Raw genomic sequence first — 26,859 nt, 5'->3', positions numbered from 1 at the left:
ATACACTGCACCATCCTGTAAAGAAAACAGGTCATGGCTTTCACATGACTTTGCATTATCTAATTTTTGTACTGAGTCATTTCTAGCAACTCCTTTTGCAACATATACATCCTGCGACAAATTTTTAACATAGAGTCCATCAGATTTTGCAAGTCCATGCTGAACCCGGTTACCAGGCCCTGAGATGGCCTCACCACCACTCAGACTTGTCTTACGGCATTGCAGCTCCTCAGGACCCACTGATGTTGGACCTCGGACACAGTTAACATTGTTACATAGTGGAACTGCAACCACCATCTGCTCAGAGACTTCTTTCTGCCTCATCCGATTAGACCACGGTACTGTAGACTTTGTAGAAGGCCACACATGATCCTCTCCCTCCCACAACTGTCAGAAGTATGGAAAATCTTTGCCCAACACAAACATGGCGTTCAATTTTGTACACTTGACCAAGGCATGCTGTACAGTTCCATAATTAGTTAGAAAGCTAAGCAAAACAGTCTCACCAGTGCCTGGTCCTCTCTCGATGAATAAGAGTATGTACAGTAGCGCTTCTGAAACCTTCTGGCTGGAGTCCAACTTGTTAGTTGTTGGAACCTGTCAGTCGGTCAACTCATAGGTCCTCTTCCCCATCTTTACTTGCCTCCTGGCCAAAGGACACTCACGTGTACAATCCCTCGTTTTGTTGCACCTCCAATAAATGTCTTTTTGCACATTTACGCCAGCCACCTGCTGTCATCATTTGTTACCACTGGTAACTGGAACAGTCCGACACTTGCAACTGGACCACCATTTATACACAATTTCATTTGCACACATACAAAAGATGGCTGCTGTTGCTTGGCACTCTTAGCAACAGCCATCCGTTCCTCTTGCAGTCCAGTAAGAACAACATCTTGGACTTTAATAACAAAGTCCTTTGGTGAGAATACCTCCAGTTGTGTCTTCACAGCCTCAACTATATTTTCTCATGATCCGCTTCTAGCTTAGCAGTCCATACTTGCTGTTGCACCAGGTACATCTGTAAGGCTGGGTTCACAGAGGGCGGATATGCCGCGGAAACTCCGCGCGGAATCTCGCCGCAGCAAATCCGCCTGCGGCCGCTAATCTTGGGATTAGCCAGCCATGTGGAGGAGATTTCTCAGAAATCTCGTCCACATGGGACGGCCAATCCGCTGCGATAAGTCAGGCTGGAACCGCGGCTGCGGTGTTTCAGAATATGCAGCATTTCTATTTTTTTTTTATTTCTGCCGCGGCCGCTCTTTCCTCTATGGGAGCGCCGGACGCAGCGGAAGAGCAAGCGGCCGGGCCGATTCAAAGCCACCGCGGGTTTTTCCGCGGCAGTTCTCCCGGCGGAAATCTCGCGGTTTTTGCTGCGGCCAAACCGCGGGATTTCCGGCGGGAATACGCCCAGTGTGAACCCAGCCTAAGAGTTCCTTCATAGCAGCAGCTATCTTTCATCCAAAGCACAGTCAGTCTCTCATATACAGACACTGCAATAGAGCTGCCGGCCCTTTAAATCTCTGCAATCTCAGCAGCAGACTTTTTACATGCAGTTTTCAGCTTTCAGTCTTCCTGGCTCTTTAGCGACAACTTATCACATTAGCTGTGGAAACCAGCACTTTTCACTCACCACAGGACATCCGGGCCTTCAGGACACCATAGAAATGTTGTGCACCATTTTCTTTGCCCACATCCAAAGGCCCATGTGTGACAACTTGGGGTTGTTAGCTCATCGGATTGCCATCTTTCCTCCACCAGATGAATAGTCGCACACCAGTAAACAACGCCCAGGCCAAAAGTTTGGTAAAACTTATTAAAGCAATCCTTTTGTTGTGATAAATTAGTAGTAGAGATGAGCGAACGTACTCGTCCGAGCTTGATGCTCGTTCGAGTATTAGGGTGTTCAAGATGCTCGTTACTCGAGACGAGTACCACGTGATGTTCGAGTTACTTTCACTTTCATCTCTGAGACATTAGCGCGCTTTTCTGGCCAATAGAAAGACAGGGAAGGCATTACAACTTCCTCCTGTGATGTTCCAGCCCTATACCACCCCCCTGCAGGCTGGGGAGATCAGGTGTCACCCGAGTATTTAAATCTGCCCCTCCCGCGGCTCGCCACAGATGCATTCTGACAGAGATCAGGGACAGTGCTGCTGATGCTGCTGCTGCTATAGGGAGAGCGTTAGGAGTTATTTTAGGCTTGAAGAACCCCAACGGTCCTTCTTAGGGCCACATCTGACCGTGTGCAGTACTGTTGAGGCTGCTGTGAGCAGTGTTGCACTTTTTTTTTTTTTTGTATATCGGGCGTGCAGAGCATTGCGTCCTCAGTCTGCAGTAAGTTTACATAGTATAGGGCCAGTAGTGGTGAGGCAGGGACAGTGGGAAAGGTGAAAGAGATATACTGTCTATATAGGCAGTGGGCTTTTTCAAACAAATTTGGGAAAAATACTATCTTTGGGCTGCCTGTGACCGTCTTGAGTGTACTGCGTCTCTGCTGGGGGTAGTAGTCCTAATTAATACGCAGCTAAGTGTTACAGCAGGCTTGCGCAAAATTCTTTCCTGGCTCTGCGTTGCCCGTTACATCACCGCCGTCATCCCGTCGAGAGGAAAACAGTCTGCAGTAATTTTACGTAGTATAGGGCCAGTAGTGGTGAGGCAGGGACAGTGGGAAAGGTGAAAGAGATATACTGTCTATATAGGCAGTGGGCTTTTTCAAACAAATTTGGGAAAAATACTATCTTTGGGCTGCCTGCGACCGTCTTGAGTGTACTGCGTCTCTGCTGGGGGTAGTAGTCCTAATGAATACGCAGCTAAGTGTTACAGCAGGCTTGCGCAAAATTGTTTCCTGGCTCTGCGTTGCCCGTTACATCACCGCCGTCATCCCGTCCAGAGGGAAACAGTCTGCAGTAATTTTACATAGTATACGGCCAATAGTGGTGAGGCAGGGACAGTGGGAAAGGTGAAAGAGATATACTGTCTATATAGGCAGTGGGCTTTTTCAAACAAATTTGGGAAAAATACTATCTTTGGGCTGCCTGTGACCATCTTGAGTGTACTGCGTCTCTGCTGGGGGTAGTAGTCCTAATTAATACGCAGCTAAGTGTTACAGCAGGCTTGCGCAAAATTGTTTCCTGGCTCTGCGTTGCCCGTTACATCACTGCCGTCATCCCGTCCAGAGGGAAACAGTCTGCAGTAATTTTACATAGTATAGGGCCAGTAGTGGTGAGGCAGGGACAGTGGGAAAGGTGAAAGAGATATACTCTCTATATAGGCAGTGGGCTTTTTCAAACAAATTTGGGAAAAATACTATCTTTGGGCTGCCTGTGACCATCTTGAGTGTACTGCGTCTCTGCTGGGGGTAATAGTCCTAATTATTACGCAGCTAAGTGTTACAGCAGGCTTGCGCAAAATTGTTTCCTGGCTCTGCGTTGCCCGCTACATCACCGCCGTCATCCCGTCCAGAGGGAAACAGTATACATATATACGCTGCCTACAGTATCTGTCTGCTGTCTCAGCTCAGCCTTTAAAAAAATAGAAGCAAAATACTTAAGGCCTACTAGTGGCCTTTGGACACTTGACTGCTTCTTCTGCGCTGTGAATTCCACTAGCTCAGTCATACGCACCTACGTCTCACTACAGGCTTGCGCAAAATTCTTTTCTGGCTCTGCTGTGCGTTCCGTAAGCGAAGTCAGCCTCCAACCACAGGCCAATAAGCGGCACATTTAATTACAGCGTTCTGTTTCTGCACTACTGGTAATACACCATGCTGAGGGGTAGGGGTAGGCCTAGAGGACGTGGATGCGGGCGAGGACGCGGAGGCCCAAGTAAGGGTGTGGGCACAGGCTGAGCTCCTGATCCAGGTGTATCGCAGCCGACTGCTGCGGGATTAGGAGAGAGGCACGTTTCTGGCGTCCCCAGATTAATCTCACAATTAATGGGTCCACGAGGTAGACCTTTATTAGAAAATGAGCAGTGTGAGCAGGTCCTGTTGTGGATGGCAGAAAGTGCATCCAGCAATTTATAGACCACCCAGAGTTCTGCACCGTCCACTGCTGCAACTCTGAATCCTCTGGCTGCGGCTCCTCCTTCCTCCCAGCCTCCTCACTCCATTACAATGACACATTCTGAGGAGCAGGCAGACTCCCAGGAACTGTTCTCGGGCCCCTGCCCAGAATGGGCACCAATGGTTCCTCTCCCACCGGAGGAGTTTGTCGTGACCGATGCCCAACCTTTGGAAAGTTCCCAGGGTCCGGGGGATGAGGCTGGGGACTTCCGGCAACTGTCTCAAGAGCTTTCAGGGGGTGAGGAGGAGGACGACGATGAGACACAGTTGTTTATCACTCAGGTAGTAGTAATTGGAGTAAGTCCGAGGGTGGAGCGCACAGAGGATTCGGAGGAAGAGCAGCAGGACGATGAGGTGACTGACCCCACCTGGTTTGCTAAGCCTACTGAGGACAGGTCTTCAGAGGGGGAGGCAAGCAGGGCAGGTTGGTAGAGCCAGTGCGGTGGCCAGGGGTAGAGGCAGGGCCAGACCAAATAATCCACCAACTGTTTCCCAAAGCACCCCCTCGCGCCATGCCACCCTGCAGGGGCCGAGGTGCTCAAAGGTCTGGCAGTTTTTCACTGAGAGTGCAGACGACCGACGAACTGTGGTGTGCAAGGTTTGTCGCGCCAAGATCAGCCGTGGAGCCACCACCACCAGCCTCACCACCACCAGCATGCGCAGGCATATGATGGCCAAGCACCCCACAAGGTGGGACGAAGGCCGTTCACCACCTCCGGTTTGCACCACTGCCTCTCCCCCTGTGCCCCAACCTGCCACTGAGATCCAACCCCCCTCTCAGGACACAGGCACAACTGTCTCCCGGCCTGCACCCACACTCTCACCTCCGCTGTCCTCGGCCCCATCCACCAATGTCTCTCAGCGCACCGTCCAGCCGTCGCTAGCGCAAGTGTTTGAGCGCAAGCGCAAGTACGCAGCCACGCACCTGCACGCTCAAGCGTTAAACGTGCACATAGCCAAATTGATCAGCCTGGAGATGCTGCCGTATAGGCTTGTGGAAACGGAGGCTTTCAAAAACATGATGGCGGCGGCGGCCCCGCGCTACTCGGTTCCCAGTCGCCACTACTTTTCCCGATGTGCTGTCCCAGCCCTGCATGACCATGTCTCCCGCAACATTGTACGCGCCCTCACCAACGCGGTTACTGGCAAGGTCCACTTAACAACGGACACGTGGACAAGCACAGGCGGGCAGGGCCACTACATCTCCCTGATGGCACATTGGGTGAATTTAGTGGAGGCTGGGACCAAGTCAGAGCCTGGGACCGCTCACGTTCTACCCACCCCCAGAATTGCGGGCCCCAGCTCGGTGCTGGTATCTGCGGCGGTGTATGCTTCCTCCACTAAACCACCCTCCTCCTCCTCCTACGCAACCTCTGTCTCGCAATCAAGATGTGTCAGCAGCAGCACGTCGCCAGCAGTCGGTGTCGCGCGGTGTGGCAGCACAGCGGTGGGCAAGCGTCAGCAGGCCATGCTGAAACTACTCAGCTTAGAAGAGAAGAGGCACACGGCCCACGAACTGCTGCAGGGTCTGACAGAGCAGACCGACCGCTGGCTTTCGCCGCTGAGCCTCCAAACTCCAAACTAACCTGGTGGTGGCTCGGCAGCCTCACGCACATGCCATGCCTGGCCCACGTCTTTAATTTGGTGGTTCAGCGCTTTCTGAAAAGCTACCCACGCTTGTCAGACCTGCTCGGAAAGGTGCGCCGGCTCAGCGCACATTTCCGCAAGTCCAAGACGGACGCTGCCACCCTGCGCACCCTGCAACATCGGTTTAATCTGCCAGTGCACCGACTGCTGTGCGACGTGCCCACACGGTGGAACTTTACGCTCCACATGTTGGCCAGGCTCTATGAACAGCGTAGAGCTATAGTGGAATACCAACTCCAACATGGGCGGCGTAGTGGGAGTCAGCCTCCTCAATTCTTTACAGAAGAGTGGGCCTGGTTGGCAGACATCTGCCAGGTCCTTGGAAACTTTGAGGAGTCTGCCCAGATGGTGAGCGGCGATGCTACAATCATTAGCGTCACTATTCCTCTGCTATGCCTCTTGAGAAGTTCCCTGCAAAGCATAAAGGCAGATGCTTTGCGCTCGGAAACGGAGGCGGGGGAAGACAGTATGTCGCTGGATAGTCAGAGCACCCTCATGTCTATATCTCAGTGCGTTGAGGAGGGGGAGGAGCATGAGGAGGAGGGGGAAGAGACAGCTTGGCCCACTGCTGAGGGTACCCATGCTGCTTGCCTATCATCCTTTCAGCGTGTATGGCCTGAGGAGGAGGAGGAGGATCCCGAAAGTGATCTTCCGAGTGAGGACAGCCATGTGTTGGGTACAGGTACCCTGGCACACATGGCTGACTTCATGTTAGGATGCCTTTCTCGTGACCCTCACGTTACACGCATTCTGGCCACTACGGATTACTGGGTGTACACACTGCTCGACCCACAGTATAAGGAGAACCTTTCCACTCTCATACCCGAAGAGGAAAGGGGTTCGAGAGTGATGCTATACCACAGGACCCTGGCGGACAAACTGATGGTAAAATTCCCATCCGACAGCGCTAGTGGCAGAAGGCGCAGTTCCGAGGGCCAGGTAGCAGGGGAGGCGCGGAGATCAGACAGCATGTACAGCACAGGCAGGGGAACACTGTCCAAGGCCTTTGACAGCTTTATGGCTCCCCAGCAAGACTGTGTCACCGCTCCCCAGTCAAGGCTGAGTCGGCGGGAGCACTGTAAAATGATGGTGAGGGAGTACGTAGCCGATCGCACGACCGTCCTCCATGACGCCTCTGCCCCCTACAACTACTGGGTGTCGAAGCTGGACACGTGGCCTGAACTCGCGCTGTATGCCCTGGAGGTGCTTGCTTGTCCTGCGGCTAGCGTCTTGTCAGAGAGGGTGTTTAGTGCGCCTGGGGGAATCATCACGGATAAGCGTACCCGCCTGTCAACCGACAGTGCTACAGGCTTACAATCATAAAGATGAACAAAGCCTGGATTTCCCCAGAGTTCTCTTCTCCACCAGCGGACAGCAGTCATACCTAAACAATATGTAGGCTGCACCCGCGGATGGAAGCATCGTTCTCTATCACCATCAAAAACGGGGACCTTTTAGCTTCATCAATCTGTGTATTATATTCATCCTCCTCCTCCTGAAACCTCACGTAATCACGCCGAACAGGCAATTTTTCTTAGGCCCACAAGGCTCAGTCATATAACTTTTGTAAACAATGTTTATACGTTTCAATTCTCAATTCAATAAAGCGTTGAAACTTGCACCTGAACCAATTTTTATTTTAACTGGGCTGCCTACAGGCCTTGTTACAAATTAAGCCACATTAACCAAAGCGATTAATGGGATTCACCTGCCCTCTTGGTTGGGCATGGGCAATTTTTCTGAGGTACATTAGTACTGTTGGTACACCAATTTTTTGGGCCCTCGCCTACAGTGTAATCCTAGTAATTTTTAGCCCACCTGCATTAAAGCTGACGTTACCTCAGCTGTGCTGGGCACTGCAATGGGATAGATTTATGTACCGCCGGTGGGTTCCAGGGAGCCACCCATGCTGTTGGTCCACACGGAGTTGTAACTCCATGTGTCCACTTCTAAAGAACCCCAGTCTGACCGGGGCATGCAGTGTGGGCCGAAGCCCACCTGCATTAAACCTGATGTTACCTCAGCTGTGATGGGCACTGCAATGGGATATATTTATGTACCGCCGGTGGGTTCCAGGGAGCCACCCATGCTGTGTGTCCACAGGGACTTCACATTAGGGATTTGTACCTGCCAGTGTCTATGTATTAAAAACCCCGGTCAGACTGGGGCATGCAGTGTGGGCCGAAGACCACCTGCATTTAATCGGACGTTACCTCAGCTGTGCTGGGCACTGCAATGGGATACATTTATGTACAGCCGGTGGGTTCCAGGGAGCCACCCATGCTGTGGGTGCACATGGAATTCCCATTGTGGAGTTGTACCTGCCTGTGACTATTTATAAAAAACCCCGGTCTGACTGGGGCATGCAGACACCTTGACAGAATGAATAGTGTGTGGCACATGGGTTCCCCATTGCTATGGCCACATTTGCAGCTCCTGATGGAGGTGGCACAGGATTGGATTTCTCATTGCTTCTGTACAGCATTATGGGCTATCGCCCCCGCCCCTTTTAAAGAGGGTCGCTGCCTGGCCGTGCCAACCCTCTGCAGTGTGTGCCTGCGGTTCCTCCTCATGGCAGACACACTTATAAATAGACATGAGGGTGGTGTGGCTATGAGGCCAGCGTGTGCCATGAGGGCAGCTGAAGGCTGCGCAGGGACACTTTGGTGTGCGCTGTGGACACTGGGTCGTGCGGGGGGGTTGGGCAGCATGTAACCCAGGAGAAGTGGCAGCGGAGTGTCATGCAGGCAGTGATTGTGCTTTGTTGGAGGTAGTGTAGTGCTTAGCTAAGGTATGCCTTGCTAATGAGGGTTTTTCAGAAGTAAAAATTGTTGGGAGGGGGGGCTCACTCTTGCCGCTATTGTGGCTTAATAGTGGGACCTGGGAACTTGGGATGCAGCCCAACATGTAGCCCCTCGCCTGCCCTATCCGTTGCTGTGTCGTTCCCATCACTTTCTTGAATTGTCCAGATTTTCACAAATGAAAACCTTAGCGCGCATCGGCGATATACAAAAATGCTCGAGTCGCCCATTGACTTCAATGGGGTTTGTTACTCGAAACGAACCCTCGAGCATCGCGAAAATTTCGTCTCGAGTAACGAGCACCCGAGCATTTTGGTGCTCGCTCATCTCTAATCAGTAGCAATAATAGTCTTCACACTGTTAGGCCTCATGTCCACAGGCAAGAGCCTACAGTCGAAGCTGACCCTGCGCACGGCCGCTGACCCTGCTTACCTGACTGGGTCTTCTTTTTCCGGTACTGCGGATGTGTGCCGATATAGATACATACATAGATATATATACATATATATATTTATATACATAGATGGATATAGATAAATAGATATAGATAGATATTGATTGTGTTTAATTGCTTCATACATTTTATGTGGCACTGCCCTCCACTGAAGCAGGACCTACTTTTCATGATGACAAATATACTCTCTTTTTGCCATGCTTGCCAGTTTCCTTCTGTTACGGATCAGCATACTGATGAGTTATCATCACTCTTCTTGTAACTAGGCCATCACAAGACATCAGTTTGGAGGAATTTGATGATGAAGATTTATCAGAAATTACAGATGACTGTGGAATCGGACTGAACTATGACTCAGACCACTGTGACAAGGTAATGTAGCAATATGTTACTATTGGATAGGAAATAAGAGAACTATTCTCTGTCACATAGCCTATTAGAGCATTTGGGATCATGGGCATCTCTGTGAGCTAAGTGAGAGCTGATATAAACAGCGGTTTGTGCACAGATTTACTTGGCCTATCCATGTTATCACTGCTGTTGTCACTGCGGCTTTCCCTGATAACAGCCGTTGATCTGAAGCCGCTCCATCAGGCATTAGCTGATTGCTGGGCCAGCTGTTGTTGTAAAAGGTGTGGCTTTCATAAAACATCCCCTTTAAGTGCTTAAGTTGTAGACATTATGTGGTGAGCTGCACCATCATGGCCCTAATTATGTAAATTTCTTTCCTCCAAAATATTAAAATAATAATAATTTCTTCCTCTAGTGATTTCTATGTATTGCATCACAGAGCGCACATTACTAAATGCAATGGTCTATAGAAGCAGAAACTAAAGAGTGGCAACAGCACGCAAAATACATTTACTATCAGAGGTATAAATATCTATAGTAAATACTCTAACCACATTAAATAATGCAAGGTTCTTGGTATATAATTTGATCAAATCATGTTAGCCCATCTACAACATCCAGGTGACCAAGCTTTTAGATGGGTCCTAACACTAATACCAGGTGGTTTACTCTTAACCTGGGAAAGATGGGTATCTACCTCTAAGAATGCTCCTCTCTTGGGACTAAGCGTACCAATAAAACCAGGGAAGGTAGGATACCATTCATATACTCCAGTAGGAGGGACAGAAGGTAAATGGGCGACAGGCATGCACAACCAGGTGGAGGCAGCCACAACTCCAGAATGTTTGCATGTTGCAGCCATGGTTTAACGTGCACCTATGGATTTTTATTGGGAAGTGCTGACCTATTTTATCCTTTTTCCTACAAATATTGTGGAGTTGTGGCTGCCTTCACTTGGTCGTGCACGCCCGCTGCTCCTTTACCTTCTGTCCCTCCTACTGGACCATATAAATGGTATCCTACCTTTCCTTCTTTTATTTGTAGGCTTAGTCCCAAGAGAGGAGCATTCTTAGAGGTAGACTAGATACCCATCTTTCCCAGGTTAAGATTATACCACCTGGTATTAGCATTAGGACCCATCTGAGAGCTTGGTCACCTGGACGTTGGTAGATGGGCCAACATGATTTGATCAAATTATATACCAAGAACCTTGCATTATTTAATGTGGTTAGAGTATTTATTATAAGTATGTATACCTCTGATAGTAAATGTATTATGAGTGCCTTTGCCATTCTTTGGTTTCTGCTTCTATTCTATGTTGCAGCCATGGTTTAACATGCACCCATAGATTTCTATTGGGAAGTGCTGACCTATTATATCCTTTTTTCTATAAATGCCATGTTCAGGCATTACCGATTCAATTGTTCCAAGAGAACATGTGCATACCTTTCTTTCTTTTAAAATATATGTGTATTAAAAAGCATAATCGATTATTCTTTTCACTACAGTTAAAAGGGTTGTCCAGTTGTACACTATTGATTGTCTATTGACAGGATAGGTCATCAATAGTTGATCAGCGGAGGTCTCCTGCCCAGGACCCCTAATGATTAGCTGTCTGCCAGACTAGTTTACTTGTGCACAGAGCTGATTTCTGCACAAAGCAGACAGCTCCATTCCCATGGCAGTGGCCAGGCTTGGTATTACAGGCATTGAAGTGAATAGAAACTTTGCCTGTAATACCACGACTGGCTATTGCAGTGCGAATACAGCAGTTTGCTTCCTGCAGAAGTCAGCTTAATGCATGAGTGCACTGGTTTGGTAAACAGCTGATCAGTGGGGTCCCGAGCAGATAAACCCTGCCGATCTACTATTGATGGCCTGTCCTTAGAGTAGGCCTTCAATACCCTTTCAGATACATATGTACAGATATATACCAGTAAAATGTTTGCTAAAAGGACACTCTCTTGGCATAGATCTGGCTAATGAAAATCTTTGGGTGTGTTATACGTCAGAAGAATCTCCTTGTGTATTTACTGAGCATAGATCCTGCATGCATGAATGTATCCTAATTCTGCTTCACCTAAATATTCATCATTACCATGTTCTGTGCGTTCTGTCTGCATCGCATTGTGAATCAAGGCTATATACAACTACCGTTTGTCAAGGTCACCTACCTTTAACATGTCTGAAGCTGCTGTTCTCGCTCCACTCTCAATCTTTATTTGACCAATAGCTTTTTTTAATTAATGACTTATCCTGAGACTCTTTTCTTTAAGTCACTTGAATACATTTTTATGTGAGTAGATTATTATAATCAGCTTATTACAAGAAGTGATTAAAGGACTTGAGAGTATTATGACAGAAAATTCCCAGTCATAATTTTAATCTGATTTCCTCAAATTACTTGTACTTCCATGTAATAGTCATCTAGCTACATGTTTAAAGAGCATCAGTCACTGAAATTCTTTTTTTCCTTGTTTTTGTATAAATCACGCTATAATGAGTGAATATATCTTGCACTATGTGAGGATTTACGTCATATAGCTTCCACTGTAATCCTCCTGAATTACTTTCTTATTCATTGCTCCAAATGCTTGCTCATGAATAGTCTTAGGATGTTCAATTCTTGTCTACCCCTCCTGTCCCTTAGAGTATGTGCACATGGCTGATTACAACCTGGTTTCCTCATTGCGGGTTTCGACTCCAAAGACCGCAGTAGGAATTTTGCCACAGATCCACATGTGAATTTAGCCTTATGAATGGGCAAAATCCAAGTGCTGAATTTCCAACATGATTCTGTGCGGATCTGCCTTAAGATATGACATGTCACTACTTAATGCAGCTCATCCACGTAGAATCACATTGGAAATTCTGCTCAAGGCTAAATCTGCAAATGGATTTGATGCAAAATACAAGGCAGAAATACGTCCCGGATTTCTGCTGCGGTTTTTAGAGGCGGAATCTGTGTAGAAAAATCTGTGTAGGATTCCGCCATGTGCACACACCGTAGGAATACAAAACTAAGCCTCTGTAAGTTCTGACAGCTGATTGGTTTATTATATGGCCTCAAATTCACTGAATAAGAATGAACATGATTAGTCAAATCTACTGCTGAAGCTCCAGCCTTTAGGCTGAATTCACACGAACGTATATCGGCTCGGTTTTCACGCTGAGCCGATATACGTCGTCCTCATCTGCAGGGGGGAGGGGGAAGTGCCAGGAGCAGGAACTGAGCTCCCGCCCCCTCTCTGCCTCCTCTCCACCCCCTCCCCGCCCCTCTGCACTATTTGCAATGAAAGGAGGCGGGGCGGGGCCAAGTTCCCAGAATTAGCCCCGCCCCTGTTCCGCCTCTCCCTATTGCAAATAGTGCAGAGGGGCTGAGAGGAGGCGGAGAGGGGGCGGGAGCTCAGAGCACTGCTCCTGGCTCTTCCAGCCTCCCCCCTTCAGGGAGAGACGACGTATATCGGCTGGGCGTGAAAACCGAGCCAATATACGTTCGTGTGAATTCAGCCTTAGACTTATTAAAGGGTTTGTGCCAAGGTATAACTTTGTCCCTTATCCACAGGATAAGGCTAGTTTCACATGGGCGTATTTGCATGAGTGTTTGCATGTATAAGGTTTACACATGCAATATGCAGAGAATAGAAGCCATTGATTTCAATGGGTTCTTTCTCATTTCCCGGTTTTGCGCACAGATTTCTCACACATGTAAAAATAGAACCTGCTCTATCTTTCTGTGTATAAAAGATCCCAATAGAAGTCAATGGGGGATGCAAGTACAGACACAATGCACAATGGAATGTGTGAAACACTACGAAATTCCATGAAAAAAAGAATACATCTGGAACTCATTAGGTTAAATAGCAATTTAAATCGGGGCATGCTCGTTGGCCTGGCAAATGAACATGCCCTCTGAGGGCAAAAAGTACAGTAAAATGTGTCGATATGCGCGCAAAAAAGACTTGTTCGTAGCGCAAATATGTAGCGCAGAGGCATGTGCAAAAACACATACGCTTGTGTGAAACCGGCCTAAGGGATTATATTATGATTGGTGGGGGTCCAGTAGCCATCCCTCAGACTCATTCGTAACTATTTAACCTGTTGTCATAAACATATTACTTAGTCATCGAATCATAGAATCATAGAATGGTAGAGTTGGAAGGGACCTCTAGGGTCATCGGGTCCAACCCCCTGCTCAGTGCAGTATTTACTAAATCATCCTAGACAGATATTTGTCCAGCCTTTGTTTGAACACTTCCATTGAAGGAGAAATCACCACCTTCACAAGAGCGTGTTTTTATGCGTGTATACGCGCGCACAAAAAACACGCTTCTATTTAAACCAATGCATTCCCTATGGTGTGTTCACATGTCCGTGTTGTACAGGTGCGTGCCTGTAAAGATAGGACATGCGTGCACCATAGGGAATGTACGCATTGTCTTCAATGGAGCCACGGCTGCTGCCAACGGCTCCATTGAAGACAATGGTCTGCCGGCACCCCTGAAGTGTTTTTTAGGGAAGGGCTTTACATATAAGCTCTTTCCTGAAAAACAAGAATTTTAGTGTAAAAAAAAAAACCCGTACCTGTCCACCGCTGCCATGTCCCCGCGGGGATGAAGAACACATCTGCCACATGCAGCAGATGTTTCCTTCATCCCCGCAAGGAAAAAGAATTCCCTTCTGCACCTGCCACATCTGTGACAGATGCAGCAAAGGAATTCTTCATCCCTGCGGGGAATAAAGAATTCCCTACCACAGCTGTCACAGATGACAGCTACGGTAGGGGATCCAACTGCCAGCATCCTGTAATTGTTTTTCAGGGAAGGGCTTTAAATATAAGTCCTTTCCTAAAAAACAAAAAAATAATGGTGAAGGGGCAGGAAATTCTTTATTCCCAGCAGGGATGAAGAATTCCTTTGCTGCATCTGTCACAGATGTGGCAGGTGCAGAAGGGAATTCATTTTCCTCACGGGAATGAAGGAAGCATCTGCCGCATGCTGAAGATGTGTTCTTCATCCCCATGGGGACATGGCAGCGGTGGACAGGTAAGTTTTTTCCTTTTTGTTTTTTACACTAAAATTCTTGTTTTTCACGGAAGGGCTTATATGTAAAACCCCCCTGAAAAACAATTCTGGGGTGCCGGCAGATCACTGCCTTCAATGGAGCCGCCGGCAGTAGCCGTGGCTCTATTAAAGGCAATACACGGACCTTCACGAACGTGTGTTTTTGCTCGTATATAGGTGCGCACCTATGTATGCACAAAAACACGCTCGTGTGAAGCCACCCTAAAGGCTCTACTATACAAGGCCCAGTGCAGAGGTACTCTTCTTCTTTTCAATTGTTTACACTCCAGCGTCCTGAAGTCTGGGTCCTGCGGAGTGGAGGTAAACATCTACAATAGTCACACACACTGGCATCCTGAAGTCTGGGATTGCTGTGTGGAGGTACTCATCTTAAAGTTTGTCTGTATATATTCCTAATTCTACCTGCACGTGGAATACTGTCTGTTTTGCCTTGTACCATTGGAGCAGTTATCAAATAAAGTTATTTCCGGGCCCTGACCATTCCCAGGGACCTGAGGTACTATATTACTGTCTGTGGCTCAATTATTTCCCTGCTGATGTTCATGCCGGTTGGTGCCGGGACGGTGGTGTCACCCGTGACAACTGCTTCACCTGGCCTAATGTTTATTGGGCATCCCCATGCCCGGGGTGTCCAGAGGAGGCCCAGTGCTGCCCTGGCCTTGGCTGCATGCATCCCTCTGGGAGGAAGCGTGGTGAGTACCGCCATGACAAGCCAGCATCTTCCCCTTCCAGCTCCTCAGCGTATGCCTTGTGACCGGGGTCACCCTACGGGACGCTGCAATGGGATTTGCTTCGAGTTACTGATGAACATGCTTGTGACACATATTGCACTTGTGGAATTAGAGTGCTTAATAGACAGAGATTAAAACCCATCGATGTCATTGGGTTTGTTCACATTAACTTTTTTTTGCGCTCCAAGGGTCTCCATAGAAATGTGCGTACAATACGTAATGGTATGCGCAATACGATCTGCAAACCTGCTGGGAAAAGTACACACTGGGACCATATTAGGCTTTAAAGATATTTAAATTGGGAATAGGGGGGTGGGTGCCCATGTCAATATGCCGTGCCTGCGAAAATACGTACAGTAAAGTACACATGAACAGATGAAAACAAGCCTTGTTCACAGCACAGATATGTTGCGTTGAGGCAAGCGTATTTGCAAATACACTCATCTGAAGGAGTCCTAACACTTTTGCAGGGCATTGTGTCTCTGTGGTTAGATACAACAAACAAACCCTGTGCAGTCAGATCATGTAGTTATACTCTTTGCGATCCCATGGAGGCCCCATCTACAGTGGAAAAGTATGAAATAAAATACAATGTGAATGATGACATCATGGGAAACATAGATGGTAAGGAAAATAGTTACAGGCATAAATAAAAACAATTGCAGAGTAAAATATCAACCAAAACCGTCGCCATTTACGTCCTGTAATCCAAAACTATACAGATTATGTATCAAAATATCCAAAACAAGATGAGAAACCCATTCCTGTACTTTATTGTAGTGTAAATATACTAATTTTCAAAATAAACAACTATAAATTTTTAAAAAATCATTTTTTTAGCTTTTTACCCTAATAAAAGTAAAAACAGGAAAAAAAAAAACAGCGGAAAATAGATATTAAAAATAGCCCTATATGTCCTGGTTAAAAAATGCAGCAAAAATATTTTTGGTAGCTAAAGAAAATAGTGCAGTAAAACCACCACATGGGTAAAATCCCTAAAAAGTTTCATTTAGGCTTCAGTCAGACGGGCGTTTTTTCGCGCGATTTGCGCATGCGTCCGGCGACTTTATAAAACCATTGCTTTGCAATGGTATCCGACACATGAGCGCTTTTTATGCACTCGTCCGATAAATTATAGAACAGAAATCGCAGATCGCACCTATCTGCGATCTGCGATTCCTGTTCTCTTCTCTATATGCGCTCAATGGGGCCGGCGGCAGCAGCGCCGACCCCATTGAGAACATATAGTAGACAAATCATTCTCCTCTGCCACAGCTGTAACAGCTGTGGCAGAGAAGAATGATGTTTGCCCATTGAATTCAATGGAGCCGGCAATACAGCCGGCTCCATTGAAAGCAATGGGCTGCCGGCGATTGCACGATGAATTTTCGGGAAGGGCTTAAAAATATAAGCCCTTCCTGGAAATTCATCCAGAAATGTGTAAAAACAAAAAATATATATATACTTACCTTAGAGCTGCCCCTGATTGGTCCCTGCGCTGAGCCAATCAGAGGCAGCACTCACCCATTCATGAATTCATGAATGGGTAAGTGAGAGCTGCCTCTGATTGGTGAGGCTGTGACCAATCATAGGCAGCTCATTCAGCAGGCGGGGATTTTAAATCCCCGGCTGCTAAATACTACTCAGAGCAGTTCAGGAGAACTGCCGGCCGGCCGCGGCTGAACTCCGTCTGCCGGGACCAGGTGAGTATATATATTTTTTTTGTTTTTACACATTTCTGGATGAATTTCCGGGAAGGGCTTATATTTTTAAGCCCTTCCCGAAAATTCATCGTGAGATCGCCCGCAGCCCATTGCTTTCAATGGAGTGTGACTAAGGCCTTAGGATCAAAACACCCTAGTCCTTAAAGGGTTAAAAGGGGGTGCTATTTCCACACCTTCGTTTTTAAAATTGGTGTTGAACTCAGACGTCAGACCCCACTGCTCACGAAGTGAAGGCATATCCCAACTGTATGCCATCACTAACTATGATGGGTAAAGCTATATAAGACAGTAAAAACAAATTTGGTGGGAAGGTAGAGAAGTCAGTCATTCAAAATGTTGATAGAAGATGGTTCAGCTTCAAATCTGCCTCGATCAGGCTGGCCTCAGAAACTGAGTGACAATGGAAAGTGGACACTAGAGAGAGAGGCCGTCATAAGACTTTTGACCATCAGAAAAGGAGTTGCAAGCTCTCATAGCTGAACTGTTAGAGAGTGGCCACTGCTGATATCTCATCTATTAGTGGAAACGAGTTCTATTTTTTGGTATGACCAAAGGTCGTAAAAAGACACGATGTGTGAGGTTAAAATAAATGTAGGAAAATAGTAGAATATCGTGGATGAAAACCCGGTGCAGTCTACGAGACATGCAGATTCCAGATAATTTATTTTTAAGCTAAACAGCGACCCCCAATTATAAAGCCAATTTTTCACAGGAATGGATTTAAAATTACAATGTAAATGTCCTCAAGTGGCCAAACACAGAGCTAAATCTGCTTAAGAATGTGTGGCTGTATTTGAAGTAGAACCGGAAAATAATTTCAGAGTCCATGTATGCAAAGCTGATGGAGACTTGAGCTGTAATTGCTGCCAAAAGGTGACTCGACTAAATATCAGCTTGAAGGGATACGTTTTTGTGCATTTCTTTATTTTGTGTTTAATTACCTTATTACCCTTATAGCTGTGTCCACATCTTGTGGTCAAATCGTGCTTTCTCAAAATTGCTGCATTTTGCAGTGGTTTGGCTAAAATCTCTGCAAAACTGTCTGCAGCATGTGAACACGGTCTAAAAAGTCTTGTCCTGTTAATCAAGACCAAAATGTCCAATGAAATCATTTTATTTGCTGTAATGTACCATAATGCTGTTAACCAATAAAGTCTGGAATCTGAAATACTGTGGTGGCGTGAAGAAAGTAGATGTCTCCTATTATTGCTTATTTAACACTGAATGGTTTCTGATGTTTATAGGTTTACCACCCAATTTTTAAGAACCGTGAAACTGTGACTATATAGTGTGAAGTGGGATATATCATGGTGTAGCTGCTGCCAAGCTGGTTCTCTTCTTCTAATGCCAGGATACAGCCAGTTCAGCTTTCAGATCATAGCTACTGCATATAGCTGCATTACAGTCTTTTCAGTGGGGTTATCAGACAGCACTTTTATAGCAACGAAGATATTTCCCAAGCTAAAGGAATCTTGGCAGGACTTTACATCTCCTATTAACCAAGTTCAAAACCCTGTACAGTTAGGACGTATATAGACGTCTACAGCCAGAGGCGTAACTAAAGGCTTAGGTGTCCGAGTGCAAAAATTCAGCTCAGGACCCCCAGTACCCATACCTAAATTGTACTGCATACAACTGCAAAATGAATTTCTATACATAATCTAGCCCCTTGGCATAATCTTTCCAAACATAACGCATTTTCTGCACTACACACAGCTTTTTACTGCTATTAGCATGGTGTCCCGAGCGCCGTGCTGACCGTTGTACAACGCACCCATTGATTTTAATTGGTTTACTCAGAACTGAGCTCGAACGCGGTGTTTCTAATGCTGCAATTTACAAGAGCTGTCTGTTCTATTTTTGCATTTTTGCGTTTTTTGAATGTACCCCCTCACTCATCACAATGATGGGGTGCATTAAAAAGAGCTGTCAAACCCTGTACTATGCGTTTAAAAATGCTGCTCGAAATTGCAGTAAAAATGCCAGATTTCGAGCTGTGTTTTCTGATTACATGTGTGAGAGTGGTTTTAGGATGTGTTCATGCTTTTTGTTGTACTTTTGAACCACAATTAAAAACACACCTAAAAAAAACTACACATACCACATACATTTTTAAGAAACTTCATATACTACTAAAAACATGTGTTTTTGATGTGTGTTTTTAATTGTGTAAAGTGTGCAATTATATCAGCCATAGGTATGAGATAGATATGAGAGAGGTAGATATGAGAGAGGTAGATATGAGAGAGGGAGATATGAGAGAGGGAGATATGAGAGAGGGAGATATGAGAGAGGGAGATATGAGAGAGAGATATGAGAGAGGGAGATATGAGAGAGAGATATGAGAGAGATATGAGAGAGAGAGATATGAGAGAGAGAGATATGAGAGAGATATGAGAGAGATATGAGAGAGAGAGATATGAGAGAGAGAGATATGAGAGAGATAGATTTGAGAGAGATAGATATGAGAGAGATAGATATGAGAGAGAGAGAGAGAGATGTGAGAGAGATAGATATAAGAGAGAGAGATATGAGAGAGAGATATGAGAGAGAGAGATAGATATGAGAGTGAGAGATAGATATGAGAGAGATAGATATGAGAGAGAGATAGATATGAGAGAGATAGATAGATATGAGAGAGAGAGATAGATATTAGATAGAGAGATAGATATTAGATAGATATTCGATAGATAGATAGATAGATATTAGATAGATAGATAGATAGATAGATTTTAGATAGATAGATATTAGATAGATAGATAGATACCGTGTTTCTCCGAAAATAAGACACCTCCTAAAAATAAGGCACCTCTTGAAATTTAAGGCACCCCCGATAGTAAGGCATAGTAAAGTGTGCAGGCAAGTCAAGAGGCCTGTCCCCTGCTGCCATCCCCGTTGTCTCCTACCTCCAGATGTATAGGTAGATCTGCAGACAGTCTGCTGTTATCCTGTCCCTGCTGTGCTGTACGAGTGTGCTGTTGTGAGCTCCCCTTGCTGGCTGGAAAAGTCCATACTGTACGTTCTGTTACTGCTGTACACGTCTGCTGTGATGAGCTCCCCCTGGTGGCCGGAAGCTGCAATACCATCCCTGCTTACAAGTGGTACAGGAACTTCTGTCTGCAGACAGGTACGTTACTTTACAGCCCTTATTTTTTTATGGCTCTGTGTGTGAGTCAGGCAACCTGTGTGTGATTCTTAAGGCTGGGTTCTCACAGAGCGTATTTCCAGTGGAAATCTCGCAGTTTTGCCACAGCGATAAACAGCGAGATTTCCGCCGGGAAAGCGCTGCTTCAAAACCCACGGCACTCAGCCGCTTGTTTTGAAGCGACCTGACTGCACGCTTTTCCGTTTCTGTGGCCGGTGAATCCGCACCACAACACCCGCTTCTCCCAGCTTTGCCGTGACAGATTTGCTGTCCCATGTGGACGAGATTTCTGAGAAATTTCGTCCACAAAGCTGGCCAATTGAGGGATTAGCGGCCACAGATGCATTTGCCATGGCAAAATAAGACACCCCCTGAAAATAAGACGTAGCGCATATTTGGCAGCAAAAATTAATATAAGACGCGTCTTATTTTCGGGGAAACAGGGTAGATATTAGATAGATAGATAGATATTAGATAGATAGATATTAGATAGATAGATAGATAGATACCCTAGATAGAATCAATGGCAGTCGTGATCCTGGACCACTTCTCTGTGTGAGGATAGCAACAGGGCATGCAGGATGATGACATAATCACCCTGCTCTGCTCCACTCTGTGCTGTGCGTCTGCCTCCCTCCTCCTCTACATCTCTGCTTTGGCTTCCTCTCTGGCTTGCACTGTCGCACCACACCAATCACGCGGCCAGCAGTGCAACCAGTCAGTAATGCACTAAATGCCATTGCAACCCCTTTGACCCCTGACGATACGCCTATGTCCAATGCGAATACTGTGTATGCAGTGGGCATGGGAGACTAGCTCACTCCATACATGAAAGGATACCAGTTGTCTTTGACAGCCAACACCATCTGCAACAACTGCGATCGGAGATAACTCAGCTGTTAACCCTTTAAATGTCACAAACGGCCCAACCAAGATAAGATCAGGCATGTCTTCTGCATTTCTTTAATAGGCAGACTGTTAAAATTTCATGGTATTGCATTACACTGTACAAGTGATCGCAAGTTTAAGATCCTTATAGAAAAGTGATTGAAAAAGTCGTATGAACAAAATAGTATCAAAAACTACAGCTCACCCTGTAAAATGAGCCCTAACTTAGCCCTATAGACGGAAAAGTAAAAAAGTAATGGGGGTCAAAAAATAGCGACAGAAAGCGATTTTTAAAAAAAAGGGATTTTAATTTTTAAATAGTACTACATAAAGTTCCTACCTAACAGTTCCTACCTAACTCCAAGACCCGGATCAACAACCCCGCTTGTTGATTAATGTCTATATCCTGTAATGTCATAGCGCCCCAGAAAAGCATCTAGTCCCCTCTTAAACTCCTCTATTGATTTTGCCATCACCACGTCCTCAGGCACAGAGTTCCACAGTCTCACTGCTCTTAACAGTAAAGAACCCCCTTCTGTGTTGGTGATAAAACCTTCTTTCCTCTAGACATAGAGGATGTCCTCTTGTTACCGTCGCAGTCCTGGGTATAAACAGATCATGGGAGAGATCCTTGTATTGTCCCCTCATGTATTTATACATAGTTATTTGATCGCCCCTTATCCATCTTTTTTCCAGGGTGAATAATCCCAATTTTGATAGCCTCTCTGGATATTCCTGTCCTCTCATTCCATTTGTTAATTTAGTTGCCCTTCTTTGAACCCCCTCCAGTACTGTAGCATCTTTCCTGAGCACCGGTGACCAGAACTGTACACAGTATTCCATGTGAGGCCTGACTGGTGCCTTTATATAGTGGAAGAATAATGTTCTCATCCCTCGCCCCTACACCTCTTTTAATGCACCCAAAGACTTTATTTTCTTTTGCAGCAGCTGACTGGCATTGTTTGCTCCAGTTATGTCTACAGTCAACTAGTACTCACAGTTCTCTTTCCATATCACTATTCCCTAGCAGTAATTGCAGTTTTTTTTCTAATTTCACCTCACATAGAAATTTTTAAGGTTTCTAATTAGACATGAGCGAACGTACTCGGCCACGCCCCTTTTTCGACCGAGCGCCTCTATTTTCGAGTACTTCCGTACTCGGGCAAAAAGATTCAGGGGGCGCCATGGGTGAGTGGGGGGTTGCAGCGGGGAGTGGGGGGGGGGAGGGAGAGAGAAAGGCCTCCTCCCTGTTCCCCGCTGCTACCCCCCGCTCCGCCACGCCTCCCCCCTCCCCCCGGCGCCCCCCGAATCTTTTCACCCGAGTACGGAAGTACTCAAAAAACGCGGTGCTTGATCGAGTAATTACTCGAAACGAGTAGGTTCGCTCATCTCTATTTCTAATACATTTTATGCTATGTTAAATGGTACCATTGAAAAATACAACTCGCCCTGCATTAAACAAGCCATTATGTATAAAAATTTAAAAGTTATTATTTTTTTGAAAGCCAGGACTGCAGAATGTGACTTGGATACAGGAGCATCAATGATCATTGATCATGAAAAATTAAAGGGGTTTTATCAAGACTATAAAAACTTCTCCATTCTGACCTCTACTCAGACCCCTGAAGTGGAGTTGAGTGTCTCACACTGCCACAGCGCTGGCTTTCGTGTAGGCAGCTGGGCAGAAGCCCATGACCATTGCAGCCAATCAGAGGCCACAGTGCCACATCCCAAAATCCTGGCATCACAATACCCAGGATATGAGTGCTGATGCCACAGCCGTCATGTGCTCCCATCTGCCAGTCTACCCAGAAGCCAACACCGGGCAATGTGAACCACTCAGCTCTGCTTCGGAGGACCAAGGAGAGGTCATTATGATTTATTTTTTGTTTTATAATCAGCCCAAATGCTGGAAAGGGTTTTTATTGTTATGATAGAACCCCTTTAAGGAACAAAGCTACCATCATCCTTATGGGACAGGTTAATTTTCCTGCCTGCAAATGAGGTTAGAATTATGTTAATTTCCTTTTTCAGGAGGGTCTTGGCTTTGGAAGATGTGATCCTTCCCGCGCCCTCTGCACTTTCCAGGAGGATTTTCAGGAATTTGAAATGATTGATGAGGAAGATGATGAAGATGAGGAAGAGGAAGAAGATGAGCTCCCACCTCAAGAAAACAGAAAACAAGTGGAAGCACCTCCATCACCAAGTCCTTCTCCTCTACCACCCGAAGATACCCTGAAAAACAGGCCATGCACCCTGAGACTTAGTGCCCCTCGAACCCAGGTAAGACACTGAAATCATGTATATATCAAAACTTAGAATGGAAGGATTAAAATGTATAGATTACATGAATAGTAAAAGATTACATATTGTTAACTTATTTATAACATAAATGGGCTCATTTTTAATTCTTCGCTATTGTAATATTGTTTGCAGCTCTAACTAGCCTGCTGCTTCTGCGCAAACTAGAGGGAGCGAACCCAAGACAGATTTAAGTCCAATGTAATCTATGACAATCCATATGCAGTAACACATGAAGTGCTTTCCTTTATAGTGTCCAGTTAAAATTCTTTCCATCAGAAAAATACCACAAAAGGGAGTTGATTACTGGTTAAAATATGTGAATGAACTAGAAGACGTATAAATAAAGAGATGAATAAAGAAAAATTATATGCAGATTATAGCTACGGTAAATGTGACATAACATAGTAGCACATTATGTAAGGCTGAAAAAATACATATGTCCATCCAGTTCAGCCTATTACCCCGCAATGTTGATCCAGAGGAAGGCAAAAAAAAAACAAAAACAGTGCAGTAGAAGCCAATTTTCCCATTTTAAGGGAAAAAATCCTTCCTGACTTCAATCTGGTAATCAAAATAATACCTGAAAATTGTAGAATTGTATTCAAAGGTCAAACTACATTTTAAGTAGTGGTTTATGTGTTATTTGAGAACACTGAATAAGCACGTTTGATCAATATCACCTGCATTAGGAAAGGCTAATAGAAGACATAATATAAACTTACCACAATAACACTTAAGACATGAGCTTTGTATAAGGTAATACAGTACATCCTGGTAGACAATTATAAACCACAAAGGTATGGACCCACAAGTCATCTGTGTACACACTAGTGCCTACATCAGGACATGGCACCTTTCAAATGTCTTATCACAAAAAGCAAACTACACCTAGTTATGTGGGTTTTGGGTGCGAGATGTGCGTGCGGGGACTAGTGCTTAATAATAAAGGTGTTCAGGAATACCACAATGAATTGTGCTTTTATGTTTAATTGTGATAAATGTCAGTGAGACTTATTATGTAGCGATAACACAGTAAAGTCTAATTCCTTTTTTTCCTTTTGACCTTTATTTTCCTCTCTCCAATTGATTTCTGGTTCAGTTAGTTTTCTAATTCTTCTATTCTGTTTGTAGAAGAATAGCTGAATGGAGATACAAATATAGGGGAGTTTAACTTGTGTGTGATAACTTTCTGTAACAAGTTATTTTATTGCATTGTTACATACATAGTAACATAGTAACTTATCTTAACACAGCAAAAGCCTTTGTAAAGTAATTCAAAGGGAAGGCAAACTGTGGCCAAGAAAGTTATCATAGCACGTTGAAAGTTCTGTTAAACTTTGCTACATCTGTCTAACACTAAAGTGTTTGATTAGTTCCTTTATTTCCCTCTTATAATTATTGTTATGTTATATTGTCATGTATACCTATGTTACTCCTTAGTGTGTTTTTCTGATGGGTACTGGTTGTGCTGCCGGGATTTGTAACTTAAAGGGGTTTTCCAGTTAAATACTATTGATGACCTATCATCAGGATAGGTCATCAATAGTTGATTGGCCTGGGGTTCACTGCTCGGGACCCCGACTGATCAGCTGTGCGGGTGCATGTTGTCAGCGCCGCAATAACACAGAGGTCAGACCGGAAGCCTCCACACCGACCTCTGTGTAGTGGCCAGCGCTTGTAACTGCAGGCCCAGCTCTCATTGAAATCAATGGGAGCCGTGGCTGCAGTTACAATCTCCAGCCACTGCATGGGAGGTTGGCGCAAAGGCTTCGGCTCTGACCTCTGTGTATTTGGAGTGGAAGCCTCCGCGCCGACCTCCCATGTGGTGGCTGGCGCTGACAACATGGGCCTACACAGCTGATCTGTCGCAGTCCTGAGCGGTGGCCACCAGCCAATCAACTATCATGACCTATCCTCATCATAGGTCATCAATAGTGTTTAACTGGAAAACCCCTTAAGGAATTTAGAACATTTTCTTCTAACTACATTTTTTTATTTCTTCTTGTTACTGCTTTATTTTTGACTGATCAGAAAGATAAAGAAAAAAGTTTTTAAAAAATTGATCTTACTAAATGATCAGAAATGCATTTGGAACGAAATGCAAATTTTCAATAAATTCTGAATTTGTAGCTATTAGAATTTTATTTTTAAATGGTCTCTACTATAATGCAATACTATAGCCTGACCACTATTGTCCCATTTAGACAGGATGACAGTCATCTAAAAGACTGCATGATCATGGACGTCGCCGCTAAGGTCGTTGGCGCTCATGCAGAGCGTTTAGACAGGCAGAGTTCACAGCTGGATTGCGGGCTTCTCGCTCAGCGCTTCACCTTCCATGTGAAGCGCTGAGCAGGTAAAATTTACACTGAGAGAGAATCCCGCGATTCAGCACTGTTTTATGCTGACTGAAAGTCAGTGATAGTGAGAAGTGAGCGAGTAGTAAACGTTTTTTTTGCATTTACACGGAATGATTATTGCTCAACTTCATTCGATTGAACAAATTTTGAGTGGAAATCGTCCTGTCTAAATGGCCCTAAAGGCCCTGTTCACACATGTCTGTGCCCAATCAGCCAAGATTATATGCTGAAAGTGTCTCCAGTTGATTGTAATATGTTACTACAGCTTATTCTATAACTGAATTAAAAGTGGGATCTTCAAAGCCACAGAAAATGATAAATAAAGACTTGTACCCCTAACATTGGTGGCAGTGGAGCGCCACATAATATATTAGGCCTCATTCATATGTGTCATGCAATTTTAAACTCCCTCCCCCTCCCTTTTTTTCAGCTCCCATAGGAGTCTATGGGAGCTTCCAGAGATTGTCGTCAAAAGATAGGTCTTTTGATGAGGCGCTAAAAATTGGCAACCGAAAACAGTCACCGATTTGACGTTTAAACGCCGTGATTTTTTTCACGCACCAGAAAATCACCCATGTTAAAGAATGCATTGGAATCCAATGTCTCACATGGTCGCGATTTTTGCTGCGTTGCTTCCCCATCTGTCTTCTATAAATCTTGGCTGCAGCTGCGGCCACTAGTACGCTGGAAAGCGATGTCATTAGTGATGTCCCGTAAGCCTGCCTCAGGGTTTTTACATTAGAAGCCCACATGACAGGTTTATTGGACGTCACTAAGCCTTCTGTCCAGGTGATGTCACCTCTCAGATGCTGAAGTTTTATATAGTTTTGGGCATGGGGGGCCCAAAGCTATATAAAAAATTAACTCAGAAAACCCATTTAAGTTGATGTGTTTGTTACCATTTAGTACAACACGTATGAATAATACTTTGTTCCCTGATAGTAAGACCTCCCCCAATTTTCAGAGAAGGCTTGAAATATAAGCCCTCCCCCAAAAATAAGACCTAACTAGGCTACATGTTAAAAAAGAACAATACTCACCTACAGCCGGCGTTCCAGTCCTCATGCTGGTCTCAATGATGTCATTGAATGGCTGTGATTGGTTAATTGAGCACCGGCTCTCATTGGCTGACATGGTGCTCGATTAACCAGTCAGAGCATTAGCTTTCTGGAGGCGGGGTATTCAAGCTCCGCTTCCAGGAAAAACTGCTCTGTCGGCTTAAAAAAGGAAGCAGCAACCTGCAGCAGCGACAGAGACCAGCGTGAGGATTGGAACGCCGGCGATAGATCAGTATTATTAGACAC

At 45.4% G+C, this 26,859-nt stretch overlaps 1 protein-coding gene across 1 annotated transcript in view; it reads left to right on the top strand.

Annotated features, from left to right (window-relative positions):
* The window catches only part of MAPK8IP2 (mitogen-activated protein kinase 8 interacting protein 2), a 74,243-nt gene that overhangs the window by 19,091 nt on the left and 28,293 nt on the right, over positions 1 to 26,859 (top strand). Inside the window, exons 2-3 of the mRNA XM_066592229.1 lie at positions 9,235 to 9,340; positions 22,926 to 23,174. Coding sequence (XP_066448326.1) covers positions 9,235 to 9,340; positions 22,926 to 23,174 — 355 coding nt within the window. The remainder of the gene's footprint in view (positions 1 to 9,234; positions 9,341 to 22,925; positions 23,175 to 26,859) is intronic.

This window comes from Eleutherodactylus coqui, chromosome 2, assembly GCF_035609145.1.
Source record: "Eleutherodactylus coqui strain aEleCoq1 chromosome 2, aEleCoq1.hap1, whole genome shotgun sequence".
Lineage (NCBI taxonomy): Eukaryota > Metazoa > Chordata > Amphibia > Anura > Eleutherodactylidae > Eleutherodactylus > Eleutherodactylus coqui.
Note: the sequence above shows the minus strand (reverse complement) of the source record. Positions and strands in the feature narration are given on the sequence as shown.